Source organism: Syngnathus leptorhynchus, chromosome 10 (assembly GCF_054491065.1).
Source record: "Syngnathus leptorhynchus isolate UIUO chromosome 10, UIUO_Slep, whole genome shotgun sequence".
Classification (NCBI taxonomy): Eukaryota; Metazoa; Chordata; class Actinopteri; order Syngnathiformes; family Syngnathidae; genus Syngnathus; species Syngnathus leptorhynchus.
The window spans coordinates 3,744,442-3,759,781 of NC_141204.1; the positions used below are offsets into that span (position 1 = coordinate 3,744,442).

Here is a 15,340-nt window from a genome sequence, read left to right on the forward strand (position 1 = left end):
TATTTAGGAGAAAACCAACTCACATAATTTAAAAGAACAATCAATCAAAATAAATGTAATGCCCTGATTTGTACATGAAGTGTACCATTTATTTAGGAACAGTCTTGCACAAAATATTGTTTATTAACCACAAATGTGTATTTCAAAAGTAGGAAAAGCTCAAAGGTAAATAAATTAATACTATTCTGGGGAATATTTAATGACTGTATTTTTAGGGACGGTCATAGTCTCATGGTGCCATTAAATTAAAATTACTTTCATCTGCAGAAAACATTATTTTTCCTTTCAGGAACAAAACCTTTGACAAATGAAATGGAAAAAAAAATGCATTCCAATGCATTATGAAACCTACACTTTAGGCTAAGGTCATAAGGTCATACCTAATGTGGGCATGGAATGTGCAGTCCGGACATAAATCATTCATGGCTGGCTTAGTAGTGCAAATTGCGTTGTAAAATGAAGGCCTTATACCTTAATGTTGCAAACGTGAACACAAAAGTTTTTTTTTAAGTGCCCCGAGGAAAGTTTCACAACTCTTCGTGTGTGTTATCCTTCCGGCAACCGTTTGCTTGTGCATCTGTGTCCGAGGTGTGGTTTGCTTCGAGCTCTTGACTAGTCGCTGCCGTTTCAGGGCTTTGAGGCGCGTCCAGCTCGGCGGAGGTGAAGTCGTTGCTTTCCTCCTCTTCGGCTTTCTCTTCTACGAATTTCTCGCTCCCCGTACTGGAACTATCTCGATTATTTTCGCACGTTGAGGTTCTCGCGGTCGAGGGCTTCCAGTAGTCGCAGAGCTTAGACTGGGTCAGAGGAGGATTGGGTGTTAAAAAGAATTTCCCCAAAAATAACTACATACATGCGTAAAAACTCAAGAGCCAGATTACGAAAGTGATGTATGAGCGCGTGGCAGGTTTACATTGAGAGGCTGCATGCGATGGAGGATCATCTGCCACTTGGTGTCGATCCTGGCCAGCAGATCCTTCACCTGGAGGACGGGAGGTGCAGCCAGATGTGTGATCATGCAACGTGGACAAAACCAAAAAACGACCATAAAAAAAAAAAATCGACCATGACAATCGGAGCGCCCACCTTACTCCTGTATAGACACGTTTCGTTCTCTCTCATGCGACACATGACGTGCGCTCTTAGATCCGAGGAGAGATCAAGCAGATGCGCCTGAGGGGGGGAGGGGGCGAAACGGGGGCACGTTAGCGTGACTACGACGTAAATGTAGCATCGCTCGTACCTTCTGATGGGTGGGGAAGGAGCGGAAATTGGAGGCTTCGTTGGTCAAGGTTAGGAGGCTGTAGCAAAGGTAGTAGGACTGCAATACAAACATTTTACAGCGGAGGCAGATTGAGGACAATGGAACTTTTCTCAATTGTTTCATCCGGTTCAAAATGTATCCCGAGACTTGAGGTTTTATTTCATCGTAAATACAATTCGGCGCTCTCACTTGCTGATCCAGAAACGTCGAGTCCTCCTCGGTGGAACTCTCGCTGGAGGTGTTCCGTATGAAACGGCGGAGGGAGGAAGGTGGCATAGCGGCCACGTACGGCCTGAGCGCGGTGAGCTGAGCGGAAGACATGACAACGGATTGCTCACGACATTGAACGTGACAGAAACAAAAAATACAAATTTATTGAAATTACAGAAGAGAAACAACCACCTTGAATTCACTTCCGGTTGGTCGGTATCTACTTGTGCCGTCTAAGAGTTTTGAGATCATCGAGAGACTAAGATGCTGTCGCAAGCATCTGCAAAAAACAAAACAGAAAAAAAAAAAAGGGATTGGACTGCACTATTTCAGAATCGAGGCTCTACCAACAAACTTCCATACTTTCCGCGAGTGTTGTTAGGTAGTAGTTGAACCAGAAGACACATGTTGTGGTGGTCGTCGGTCAGCTCGGTGAGGGCCTGGCACATTCTGGGGATCTAAACCCAAAGATTAAAATTGGCAACGTAACGACGTTAAAATAAATAGCTGGCAGGCCGCAATTGGCCCACAAACCATACTTTTGGTACCTCAGGGTACAAATAACATAAACTATCTTAAATTAGCATCTATTGTGACTTTTTATCTTTTTTTTTTTTAAAAAGTTGCAGCGAGTATACAACTGACCATGGTATCCCAGTCCCTGATATTGTTCACAAACTTATTGATCAGCACGTTAATCTCCACGCCGGCCATGGGGATGAAGTTCGGGTCCAGAGCCACTCGAGCCATCAGCGTCAGCAGCAGGAGCAGCTCGTAGTCGCTGTACACTTTTGGGCACAAGCTCAAGCAGTGTGAAAGGTACTGCAAAAAACAAAAAACAAAAAGGGGTGAGCTGTGTGCTGTAGTTTCTCAAGGATATTTTTTTGGCCATCTCAAATCACCTTGAAGATGTTGTTACAGTTGTGTTCCGGGAACGTGTTGCATTCTTTGTTGTGAGGGGGACATTCACTTTGAATGCTGACGTTCTTCCTGTATCAAAAACAAAACACAAAGTATCACGCTCACGTTCTTCTTCGTGCGTTTGTGATAAGAGAGCAAAACTTACAGCAAATCTCCCTCGGTGAACGCGGGCTGCAAGTTTTCAAACGGGAAGAGCGTCACGAAAGCGACGCCCATGTTCATCAGCGCCAAGGTCACGTCGGCCAATGCGGGCACCCACACGGTAAACACGTGGCTTTGGTTTTTCACTGAGGAAGACGACGACGGCGTTAAGCGAGTGTGTACTATGGTCGATTGTCACTGGAACAGAAAGTTCGCTAAATTGAAACAAAAAAAAAAGTACTGACCGATATTACAAGCAGCCGAGTTGGCGATGTCGCAGAGAGCCTGCAGCATCTTTTCAGACAACAACCTCTCAGGATGCACCGACATCATCTGATCAGAAGAAAACTATGACTTGGTGCTTCATTGACAGAGAGCGAGCGGGCCTACCTTGAAGAGAAAATTGGTGATTTGTGTCAGGCACGGCGAGTGAGAACAGTAAGCTTGCTGGAACAAGCCGATATTCACGTGCAGTTTTAGCTGAGCCGGGCTGGACCTGACCAGAGAGAACAGAGGAACGACATTACGGTTAAGATCTTTTGAATTTGAGGGCGGGTGAAAGTCAGCTCACCAAAGCAGCGTTTTCTCCGCCGTGCTCTGCGGCTTGGCCGTGCATTGTCTGAGCTGCAAAGAATCCTGATTGAAGATCTGACCAAACTTGTCAAGGTGGAACGCCACTTCTCCGGGAGGCGTCTCTCGGATAGCACGGTTGGAGTTCAGTGAGTAACGCTGCAGGAATTCCCTGGAGGGCAAAAAAATATATATGAAAAAATTGTGGCCATGATCACAGAACAAAATTATGACCGTCCCGTCTGACCCAGAAAAAAAATGGCTACGTTAAAGCGGCTAGCGTGCGTCCAATGTGCCGTACTGTTGTTCGCTGGAGCAGTCGTTCCGTTTCTCCTCCTCCTCGTGGTATTCCGCCACGCCCAACAGCTCCTCGTCGCAAGAGGTGCGGAGCTGCGCCTCGTTCTCTTTTGCCCTGTTGGTGACAAAGTGTTTGGCGCTCCATTTCTCAAAAGAAGCAGCCAAACATTCACGATTCGCTTACTTCTTTTGGGTGTCCATCTCTTTCAGAATCTGGTCCAGGCTGTTGCTGTATGAGCTTTTTCGGACGGTTGGCTAAAGTAAAAACACACATGTCAGCAATCTAAAGAACTCAAAATCAAAGGCGGTACAGAAAAGTCTCTTACAGCTTTAAAGGTGTTGTCGGAAACTGCGGGTGTGCTCGGCTCCGAGACGACGTCGGCCTCGTCCGGTGTCGCCGGGTCCTTGCTAACGCGATTCATGATCTCCTGCAATGACGGAAGCTCCTCCTCCTCATCGCTGCTTCTGGACGTGTGGCTTGATTCCCAATCGAAAGCAATATCCAGACTCAGGTCCAGGTCCGACGAATCCTCTTTATCCTTGGTTGGTTCGCGTTCTTTGCTTCTGTTAGTCGGTGGAGAGCGGGGCGATGCGGAAGGTCGCTTGGCTTTGTTTTTCTCGTCACGCTTAAGGCTCCCGTGTGTCGAGTGCCCGCGTGACTGAGGGACATCCCGGTCTTTGGACTTAGCACCTACGGACTCCATATTGAGCTTTACTAACGACACATATGGCAAGGAAATGTGAAGGTGTTTAGATGAGACGGGAACTTTGGCGGGACAAGTGCCTCCAGCGTCTTCACCTTTCCTACAAGAGTTCTCAGAACTCGGTCTTTTCTCTGTCTCCTTGTCCGTTTTGTTCTTGGCGGTCTTGAGAGCGGGCCTGAGGATGACGTCCGGGGTGAACAATCGGTCACAGTCGTTGGGAAGGGTCCTACTGCAGTGGTGTCGTTTTTTCCGTTTTGCCGGAGGAGTACTCAGAGAACAGTTTAACTTAGAGGGCGATTCGGGAGGACTGTGGGGATGTTTGCGTTTCGGGGTCTTGAGCGACAAGTCGAAGGAACTGTGCTGGGATTGCCGAGGAGGGCTACGGTGAACTGGCTTGCTGTGTTTTGGTTGGACGTCAGCATTTGTTTGGTCTCTTTTGTCGCATCCCGCTATCTCGAAAGCGTCTCTGTTGTGTTTGGAAAATGATTGCAATTGGATGATGTTGCCGTGATTGGAATGTATTTGGAGCTGCCTGGCCCCTAAAAAAGGCCGTTTAGTCACAGTAAGTTTGCTCGGCGCGGTGGCTTTGCAATCGGGCGACGGTTCCGAGCATGAAGGCCGTTCATTTGGAATTGAGGGCCGCTTCGACGAGTGCGGCGACGTCGGGAGCGTCCTCGTTGGAGTCTTTGGAGGCTCTTCTCGGATGCAGGGCTTCTTGACGCTGGCGTCGTTCTCGCTCTCCCTGTGGCGCTTCTGGGAGCCGTGGTCCACGCTCACAGCTGAAGACCAACAAAATCACAAAATAGTTTCTGGGATTGTAGCTCATCTCTTTTTAACAGCTACTGATGACTGAAATATTACCTGGAATGGATTTTTCACTTGAACGTTCCTAAAAGAGTAAATAAATAAAATTAGATATTTTTAGGCCAATTCCCAAAAATGTTTTGACTCATGATGTACCTTTATGGACAGTAGTTTATGTACAGAGGAACTATGCGAGAACACCGCCGCCATGGACTTGTGCTCTCTCCCTTTATGAGGTGAACGAGAGAGGGGGCTGAAATCCTTCTTGCGATGAGGGGATTCAGCACGGCAAATACTCGGCGGATGGACTTGCGCCCCGTCGTGTTTCTTGGCGACTGGAGGTTGGGGCCTGGGCACGACGCTCCGTTGCAACCCCGACAGCGACTTGCGGTGCTCTGGACGGTTCGACTCAGATGAGCAAATTGGCATCAGACGAACCGACTGCCGCGGAAGCAAGCTGTTGAGCGGCAACATTCTCCTGGGTGGGGCTACGAGGCGATTAGCGATTTGTGAGGGTTTCATTGGAGTTTCTAAAACAGAAAAAAAAAACATGGACTGATGTAGGGGGCTTCATGAAGAGAATTCATTGACCTTAAGGGATATTTGGATAGTATAAAGAAGAAAAACTAAGAGTATTTCTTTGACCTACCTTTAATCTTTGGGGAGCAGTATTCTGCATTCTTACATATCCTGTATACATTAAAAAAAAAAGTATGTTACCAAAAAGGACAGGTAAAACAAAGAACTTTGTGTTGCGGCTAAATGGAATCAGTATGTTGTTAATTTGTCGTTTTGACTGTCTTTGTTCTTGTACTTTGTACTTCTTGTATGCAGCAATTACAAATGAGGCGCGGGAAGAAAATGCAAATACGTAGATAGAGCTGTTGTACTTCACTCTACAGTCGTAAAAATGTCATCCCGCACGAATCGAACGTCACGAGAAGCCTGCGCACCTCCCATGTTGCGTCTGCGTGGCCAATCGCAGGGTACGACGGATATGTTTTGAAGTGTTTATTATTTACATACCAAAATGAAGCAAAGCGCGGCAGATAACACTCGCTGCTAACCTTCAACCCCCAAATTAACGCTTTAATGTTATGGTAAAAAGCCCTTTCGTTAGTTCAATTTGGGAAAGGGAACAAACTTGAAAATTGCATGCACCGACATACGAGGAAATGCTCTATGAAGAGAGCTAACGCTAATAATACAACGCGTTTTTTAGTGATTTTCGCACGCTTACTCACCAAGTATCTCCTTTATTTTCAGGTCCATTTTTCATTTTGAAGGTAAAATATTCGTTAGCGTTATGTATTAATGGCAGCAGACGTAAAGGTAAAAGTTATTAGGGCATTACGCGCCCGAAGTCGTCGAACAGTAACGCATTGTATTGTGGGCTATGTAGTACTTCCGGGTTTTCGTCTTCTTCGGCCATGCTGACGTAATGACAGCAGACGATGGAACTGGCAGATACAACACTGCCCCGTGCAGGTGAACGACGCATACCGCAATTTAATATTTGTTGCTGAATAAGATGTAGATTTGGATTTCTTTTTTTTTTAATTCTGTGAGTTACAGGCATCAGTATTTTTTGAGAATGCTCAGTTTTAGTTTATATTTAAAACTAATAAATACAAATAAAGAATAAATAATTTAAATTGTTTAGCTGCTAAATAATTTAACAACAAAAAAATAAAACTTTCTTATTTTCTAGTGCTAAACTTTAGCACTAGGGAATAAGAAGGTTAATAAATCAAAATCTTAACTGAGAAAATTATTTTTGCTTTGCTATTTTGATAATAGATTTGACAACTAGTAGAGTGTTAATAACGGCACAAGACACAACAACAAGATTCAAGAGATTCAAGATTCAAGAGTTTTTATTTGCCATGTTTGAGCGTGCCAAACAAGGAATTTGACTTTGGTACATCACCGCCTCTGTTCAACATTTAGGTGACTAACAACACTCAGGACATGTGAAAAATGACAAATATTCTCAAACGACACATTAATGGAATGATGCACGGTAAAAGACAGTTGGGGTGTCAAACTTTTTCTTTTGGGAGCCATTTACTGTTTTTCTTTACGATGGTGTATTATAAGACACATTTTGAATTATATTCTAATCATTATCATCAATGACAGAATCAAAACATAAAACACACACATTGTGAGGTTCAAACATCAATTTTTTTAAAATATTGTTTAATATAGTCAAATATGACTTCATATTTGAATGTTTTTGTGTTCACAGGCCTTTTATTTACAGTCCTAACAATCGCACAAGCCAAGCGAGTGACAATATTCCAACAAACACACAATGATGAGAGACTTTGTCCTGCAGGTGATTATAATTTTTTTTTACTTCTTCACCTTACCCTGGGCAGCAACAGCCGCCATGGCTTTGCGCACGGTCTCCTCATCTCCCAGGAACTGCATAGGCTTGACGGGCTTGAGGTTTTTGTCCAGCTCGTACAGGATGGGAATACCGGTGGGCAGGTTGAGTTCCATAATGGCCGCGTCGGACATTCCTGTAGGGAAAGTAGCTACATCGTAGCGTCTTTTTGGAAAAGCGTGGAGAAACTTTAACCTACCTTCCAGGTGCTTCACGATCCCCCTCAGGCTATTTCCGTGCGCGGCGATGAGCACTCGCTTCCCCCGTTTGATTTGCGGAGCGATCTCTTCATTCCAGAAGGGCAACGCACGTGCAATGGTGTCCTTAAGGCTCTCACAAGTGGGAAGCTGCTCCTTGGTCAGGTCGGCGTAGCGCCGATCCTGCAACATTGTTTTGGATGGGGCGGTTGAAGGTCATTCTTTGTCTTAAGTTTATCTTAAGTACATGAACAAAGTATTTAGACTTTATTGGTTGCCACCACTGGCACGTAATGTTTACCAGGCCACCGGTTTGACTTTACGCTGAACTTTAACCCATTCTTTGCAGTCATGTATTAACTCCTAACGCAAGCTATTGGGTAATATGAGCTCAAGAATAACAGGGTCACATGACCGCTGATTTCACTTATCTGTCATGGCCTTAACGGTCAAGTTAAAAATCTCTTCTTTTGTTAAGTTTCATGCAATACTGTTGCTCAATGTGTAGTCTCGAACAAACAGTCGTGCATTACGTGTTGTTTGCATCTTACCTTGCTGATGATGGCGTCAAAGTCGTGGTCAGGGCCCATGGAGGGAGGAGGCACGTCGAAAGAGCGCCTCCAGATCTTCACCTGAGCCTCGCCGTGCTTGGCGGCCGTCTCGGCCTTGTTGAGGCCTGTCAGGCCGCCGTAGTGGCGCTCATTGAGTCGCCAGGTGCGGTGCACGGGCAGCCACATTTGGTCGATGGCATCCAGAACCATCCACAGCGTACGGATGGCCCTCTTCAGCACCGAGGTGTAGCAGATGTCGAATTCAAAGTTGGCATCTGGGTGGGGTGGAAAAACAGGAGGCTGAAAATGCTTCATTCAGGATTTTTCTTGGATGATAATTCTCGACTAGAAGGTAACGCCATAATTAGAATAGAATGTCAAGAATAAAACAGTTATTTACACATTTTTTTGCTTCAAAACAGATTGTGATGCTCCTTCTGCTGAGTGTGCATTGGCCAACTCGTTGGAAGCAGCTTTTTTTTTTTTCTTTTTTTTGTGTGTTGTTACCACGGCGAAGTAAAAGCCTGTTGGAGCATGTACCATCTGAAGTTATATAAGTAGGATACAACAAGATGCATTCATCTCTGCAAAACAGGGGTGGTAAAAACCAGCCTAGTGTAGTTTTCAAATGTGAGGAGCATTAGGGGAACGTGCTCAGTAACTTCATAGTTATATTGAGTTAATTTCCACTAAATGCTGCACATCTTTATCTCGAGGTCACATGGTTCATGACGAGGTGAGGTAGACACGATTATGCAACTGTAGCTGCAACACGTTTGATGCAATCACAGAAGTATTACATGAAATTAAATGATCAAATAAAAAAATCATTGCTTACCTTTCAGGGCCTGTCCACCTCTCCTTGCCTCCTTCTCTCCTGTCTCACTCAAATCAGCATCGAACCAGCCGCAGAAGCGATTCTCTTGGTTCCAATTACTCTCGCCGTGGCGAATCAGCACCAGCTTGTAGACGGCCATTATCAATCTAAAAAGATCAATATGTCAATTTATCAAAAGACGCAACAAGGGATACTTTATGAGTCTTGGAGGTTGCAGCGACGAAATACTGGTGCAGTCCACTTCAGCCCGGTGCCGACTTTTATCCAGTCGATTGGTCAACACGTAGCTTCCGGGTTTTGTTATCCAATGAGATTCCAGTACAATATGACGCTCCTCTTTTGACCAATGGGGGCCGTGGGCGTTTCCTGACCTTCAATCAGTGGGGTTTGTCGATACTGTATTTACTCATAATAATCCAAATTAAAAGTAATGAGTGATTCAAATGACTCAACAAAATGGCTATAGTTAGATATATATAAATACACTTGATGTGTTAATAATACAGAAATAACATTCGTTATAAGAAGGAAGCATTCTTCCTCATTCTTCTCCAATAGATTCATTATAATTTAACCCTCACAACCCACAAACAGTGATGACATCCAATACGAGAGATAATGTTCACTTTATACTGAGAACCGTTTTCAATATTTTCCCTCATATGATCAATAAACTACGATATATTTACTCCCACTAGAGGGCAGTATAATAAAGCTACTGCATAATATCTCAGATTTGACAATTGACTAAACTTCAATTAAAAACAAAAAAAAAAGAACTTTTGGAGCTGCAGGTATATACAAATTCACAGACAAAACTCGACTTTCAAATAACATATTTTATTGTACCATTGAGTAAAATACACGTCAAGAAATATATTCTGTTTATATGTCAACACAATACAAAGAAAATAAGGGACCCGACTAATGGTGACAGCATTTCATGACTGAAAACATTCATGGAGTGGAACATGCACGGATTGTCTTAGCATTTGTGTCATTCCGATGTGCTTGAATGTGCCGCGACTTGTAGAAAGCATTAAAAAAAAAAACACGAGATATCACGTACCGCCTTATATTAGACATTTCCTTATGCATAGTGACATGGTGCAAAACCACTTAAAATAAAGCTTGTGGGAAAAAATATTTCTCCACCTTTTAAACTCCATCTTTGGCTACATTCCTAACAGCAATCCGTATCAGTTGTGTGGAGACATCAGAGGACGCAAACAAAATCGGCAGTTCATAACAGAGCACGCTGAGCAAGTACAATCTTCACTATTTAACTTTGCAGCATGATAGTTGGTTCCTGACAACAAGGTGATTCCTTGACTCATACAGTCTTGATTTCTGTAGTTGAGGTATCTCATGAGATGAATTACATACAATTAAAGACTACAGGACGTTGGAATGAAGCCATTCACGGAATATAAGAGTAGAAATAAACCGCTCGGTGGGAAATCGGACACCTTGCGTCAGTGTGAAATACACTTGATGCCCCAAAACGGAAAGACTGGGACTCTGTGACCCCGAATCAAAACGAATTGCTGGTTAACGAGACGCTGGTCAGCTGGTGCATTCGAGGACACAGGCACATCTTAGTTTGGAAAAACGAAATCTCAATCATATACATTTGTATCGTTTCTCGTACATTAAAACAACAAAGTAGTTCCAGTCGTTCATATTCATTCAAATGACAGTGTTTATGAATTGTGCTAATGTTGATTTTCTTGTCATGGGGAAAAATTGAGTCCTTTCTTTTTTTTTTTTCGTTTTACCACTAGAGTAAATCCAGCGCGGCGTGTCGAACTATATAAACTGCAGAATATAAACCCTGTTAAAGCCAGCACAGCATAAAAACACCACAAACACTAAAAGCAACATTTCCCCTAATTTTCCCTCAAGTTAACCGATTTTTATGAGGAGCACTGATATCATTATTATTATTAACATATAATACTTGTACCACACCTACTTAACACTGTACCATGCCCCACCCTTCAAGTATGTTTGAGAAATAAGGAACGTCGTCCTGCATGTCAGCTTGTTTCATTCTTGCGTACTCAATTGAAATGTGGCAGTTCGTGATCAGCTTACAATGACAACCTGCGGCCCACGTGTCAACCGCTGACTCGCTTTTTCCGAGAATGCTGACTTAGCGTTAAACCGTTTTTAGGCGTGGGAGGGGGGGGTCTGTGCAATGAACGGACTCGTTTGACTACATATACTCAGTAGTAACTACTGAAGTTAAGTGCTCCACTATTCTGATTTATTCAGAGCATTTTACAGCCGTAGCTTACTCACCCCTCACTTAAAGGGAAGAAGCACCACTTTGACGGACGGGGGTGGCGGTGGGGGGGGACAGACAACAACAACCGGGGTTGAAATAGATCGATAATAGGACAGTAACGTTACATTCGAGTTCATGGCTAAATACACACATCAGTAACAGCTTAGTTTGACGCACACAAAAAAAAAAAAATCCTCCATGAGGAAGCGATTCCAAAACCAAATACAAAGGAAAAGCAGAACTAGATTGCTTATGTACCCATATGTGTGTGTGAAGTTCCTACAGGCCCTTGTTGAAGTAGACCACGGTGGTGGCGGGGTTGCGCTGACGTATACTGTCTTGAAGCTCCGCCTCCAGCTTGCTCACTTTCATGGAGCTGCAAGAATGCCGCGGGATGCCGTTAGACCACAAAATTGTATTGTTTACTTAACTGTGTGAACGTATGTAGCTTTTGGTTTTTTTTTTCCAGTGTGGCATTTTTGCAAAACCAAAACAACCATTAACAAGACACAATGCCTTACTTGTGTTTCAGTTTTTGTTTTTTTAAGTGTGGCATTTTTACAAAACCAAAACAACCATTAACAAGACACAATGCCTTACTTGTGTTTTAGTGCATGTGTGTGTGTGTGCTACCTTTTTTGTGGGAACAGGGCGCAGCACAGAGGCGTGGCAAACACCAGGCTGTCAATCAAAGACAGGGCGAGGTGATGTTGAAGTTGAAAAAGTTTAGCTCGACCTTACAGCCTTTCCGTTGACTTACCACAAACCCACGAGTCCCACCTGGATTGGAGCGTTTAGGATAGGAAAACGCTGCAGGGAGGCGATAGCGTGTTTAGCTTGGAATGTGGAAGGGCTCCTTTCGAGACCGAGAAAATGTTACCTTCATGAAGGCTCGCTTCTCCAGTGCGTTCATAATGACGGGAGGAATAGCTGCGAGGGTAGCAAAAAAATAAATAAATAATTAAATGAAAATATATCCGCTCTTACGACTTCATTTAATGTCCAAGCTATGTTTACATTTACACTGACCTCATATACTAATGAAAAACGTTTCTTTTTAAGGACTTTCGATTTGGTAAGACAACTACAGCCATTACCCATAGCTGGCACCGCCATGCCGATCCTGGACACCACCACCTGCGTGATGGCCTGCTGGGCGGCGTTGACAGAGTCTCCTAACCTGTTGCCCTTCTCGTCGGTCACGGGGATGCCGTACTTCAGTTCCCTTGTTTGGGACACGGCAACATGAGTCGAGTCGAGTCGAGCTGCGGTGGAGTCGATCTCACCTCTGTCTCATGAACGGAATGTTGATGCAGTTGGCAGCGGCCACGGCGGCGAAGGGCACAAAGCGGCTGGCGATGGGTGGAAGACGCTAAGGGAGGCACAAATATACTTCAAAGCGGCAGAAAAAAAAAATCACAGTTGAGTCACTTTTTGTTATTATGTTACCGTGGCCAGTGACTTGAGGCCCAGGGCGGTGACAACGGCGCCGGTTGTGGCGCTCACGTAGGTGGCACCGAGCTGACTGAATGAATGATGTCATGATTATGATCATTTCACTTCAAAATAATGCAACAAATGGGATTTTCTCTCCATACTTGACAGTGATGGGAGCGTCTCCGCTGCGGTTGGTGTAGTTGACCACTGCGTTGAAGGACTGGTTAACCCATTGCCAAAAGATCACCGCCGGTGTGGTTCTGTAAATGTGGCAAAAATGGTCATAAAGTCATCACGTGATCACTCGCTCCTTTTGGAAATTCGGTTCGCATAAACCAAGCACTCGACAAATTAAAACTAGGTCAACATTAGACACATAACTGACGTGTTGCCTCCACCCAAGTTCACTTATTTTATTTTTTTTCGTGAGTCTTTAAGAGGATTTTCACTCAACTGGGATTAAAACTGCAGTTCAGTCCCCGTGCGTCTCTTTCGGCGCACTTATTGAAATGAAATTTACAGTCAGCGTTTACACACACGGAGTAGATAGTGTGATGCACGATCACTAAGGCGGTACCTGTAGAAGGTGAGCATGCAGCCAGTGATGGACATGTTCATGGGGACCTGAGCCGACATGCGACCGATCACAAACATCTTCTCGCCGGTGTCGGGGTGGAAGGCCGAGTCGTACACGTATTTGGCCCGCCACAGCTTGTCCTCCGTCAGGCCGGGCTCCACCACTCCAGATCTGGAAAGAAATAGCCACTGGAATATTTCTTTGGGTAGTATATAATTTCTTTTCAATTTTAAAAAGTCATCAAATTCAACGTAACGGCTGCTTCTTTAATCTGTTACAACCTGCTCGCTTACAAAGCAAGACTACCTGTAGTTCTGCACGATTAACCGGGCCTCCTCCAGCGTCTCGGAGGACAAGAGGACGTTCCTGGGGTCTGTGACCATGAAGAAATGCTTGGCACGGCCCATGAACGTCCCCTGGTCCCATCGGGGCTCTTTGATGTTGATGTTGAGGGGCAAATCTCCAGACATCTTAGGTTGGTTCCCTTGCATTAAAAAAAAGACACAATTACTTAAATCTATGATACTATCACAGATATCTACCATATTATTATTGTTATTATTATGTAATTATTTAGGTTATTTACAGCACGTTACTGTTCAAACCTTTTAAAGGGGGCATTAGTTACTAAGGGTTTGTATACAAATAGTTGCCTGTCTTCTCTTCAATGGTGCCAACTTAAACTAAGGAAAAAAAGGGTAATATTTCTCCATTTTGTCATGAATGGACAACCAGTATGCGCAACAGCTGACATTTTGTATCAAGGCGCCAACATCGTGTGATAATTTTGGTTGTACAAATAATAAACCGTACCGTAAACAGCATTTATTGAGGTTACGCTAAGCTGTCAGACAAGCTTTTTTTTTTTTTTTTTTTTTGGAAGATCATGCGACATGTTTTCCGATGCACACATTCTTGAAATGACTGAACCGACCAGACCGGATGAGACATTGTAGTGGCAAAAATATTAAATAGATTATTTCGATGGCCTCATAGTTAACGAAACATCAGTTTTTAACCGTTTATGCTAGTGTACTGCTAGCTCTCCAGTGTGAGTCGCGGATGAAAGCTACCCGGTGGGGTTTAAACCATTCAGTCGTCGCGTTATGCTATGAATCATAACTATGCAGACTGCTAAAAAAAAAAGTGAATTAAATCCAAACGTTACCTGTTGAAATTAAAATTTGACGACGATTGACCTCTCAATATCACTGCAACCGGCTGAGAGAGATGTGCGAAGTTCAAATGTCCTAAGCGGTGTAGGGATATTGGGCTTTTACTCCAAGTTGACTGTTTATTAACCGTGAAAAAGGCACAAAAAGAGACCAGTACAAAAAAAAATGCTGCTTATCCGTTCATAAGGAACCCAGCCTCAAGTTCTCCAAAGGCAAAATTAAACACCGGGGGAGCAAATTTTGTTAAAAACGGATATACGCAAATGTGGCACAGTTGACGACGTATTCAGGGCGTGGTTAGTTGACAGAAGGCCTATCAGCGTGGGCACTACGCCCCTCTCGCTGATTGATTTTTTTTTCTTCAATGAAACAAAACACAGCTGTAATATTCTATTATTTTGTAACATTTTGCATAGTTATGTGAAATGTGAACTGACGGTGTTTTAATCATCCCTTTTTTTCTAATTGGGATTCCTGAGAATATAAAATAGTGGTCAAGCCGACCATACATCTTTTGGCCGCTAGAGAGTGCTGTTTCACAACGTATTGTCACGAACAAGTCCCGCCCCCATTTCCACCACTGTAAGTTGTTTACAGTAGCTCCACCACGTATAACCTTAATAAAAAAAATACGTCAATCTCTAAATAACAGTAACATTAATATTTATAAAATTTGATAAAGATGAAATGCAAACATATTGAATTAAAAAGTTAAATACAGCTACACTGTGCTCAGGCAGTGACTGATGTATTTGTACTCCATTACTTCATGCCCCTGGCAAGTAGTTATTGAATGAAATGGACTAACTAGTCCCCAGGACACAGGATCTTCCCGGGATGGCTTACTATATCAGACACCCTTGTTAATTAAACATGCATGAGGGAACCACCATGCATTTCTGATTGGACTGCACAAGCAGAAAGAGAGCAGCACCATGGACCCAAAGGCAGCCACACACTCCCAAAAAGTGGACT

At 43.7% G+C, this 15,340-nt stretch overlaps 3 protein-coding genes across 3 annotated transcripts; all 3 read right to left on the reverse strand.

Moving 5' to 3' along the window:
• Positions 1–47: 47 nt before the first annotated feature.
• On the reverse strand, positions 48–6,378 carry LOC147049983 (uncharacterized). Its single transcript, XM_085922042.1, has 20 exons — positions 6,153–6,378; positions 5,558–5,598; positions 5,065–5,438; positions 4,966–4,993; positions 3,727–4,883; positions 3,585–3,655; positions 3,405–3,515; positions 3,105–3,275; positions 2,924–3,029; positions 2,779–2,866; positions 2,538–2,679; positions 2,374–2,461; positions 2,117–2,293; positions 1,835–1,929; positions 1,664–1,751; positions 1,451–1,567; positions 1,241–1,318; positions 1,084–1,170; positions 911–979; positions 48–794 (listed from the first exon to the last, which is right to left on the reverse strand). The coding sequence occupies exons 1-20, from the start codon at positions 6,185–6,187 to the stop codon at positions 528–530; spliced, it is 3,390 nt and encodes a 1,129-aa protein (XP_085778168.1). The 5' UTR covers positions 6,188–6,378; the 3' UTR covers positions 48–527.
• Positions 6,379–6,767: 389 nt separating this feature from the next.
• On the reverse strand, positions 6,768–9,162 carry LOC147049984 (phosphoglycerate mutase 1-like). Its single transcript, XM_085922735.1, has 4 exons — positions 8,887–9,162; positions 8,049–8,323; positions 7,500–7,680; positions 6,768–7,436 (listed from the first exon to the last, which is right to left on the reverse strand). The coding sequence occupies exons 1-4, from the start codon at positions 9,023–9,025 to the stop codon at positions 7,267–7,269; spliced, it is 765 nt and encodes a 254-aa protein (XP_085778861.1). The 5' UTR covers positions 9,026–9,162; the 3' UTR covers positions 6,768–7,266.
• Positions 9,163–10,622: 1,460 nt separating this feature from the next.
• Positions 10,623–14,632, reverse strand: sfxn3 (sideroflexin 3). Its single transcript, XM_085922609.1, has 11 exons — positions 14,359–14,632; positions 13,497–13,674; positions 13,191–13,361; positions 12,775–12,873; positions 12,626–12,701; positions 12,463–12,548; positions 12,274–12,401; positions 12,057–12,106; positions 11,937–11,986; positions 11,810–11,857; positions 10,623–11,552 (listed from the first exon to the last, which is right to left on the reverse strand). Exons 2-11 carry the CDS (start codon positions 13,658–13,660, stop codon positions 11,456–11,458), a joined length of 969 nt encoding a protein of 322 aa, XP_085778735.1. The 5' UTR covers positions 13,661–13,674; positions 14,359–14,632; the 3' UTR covers positions 10,623–11,455.
• Positions 14,633–15,340: the final 708 nt, after the last annotated feature.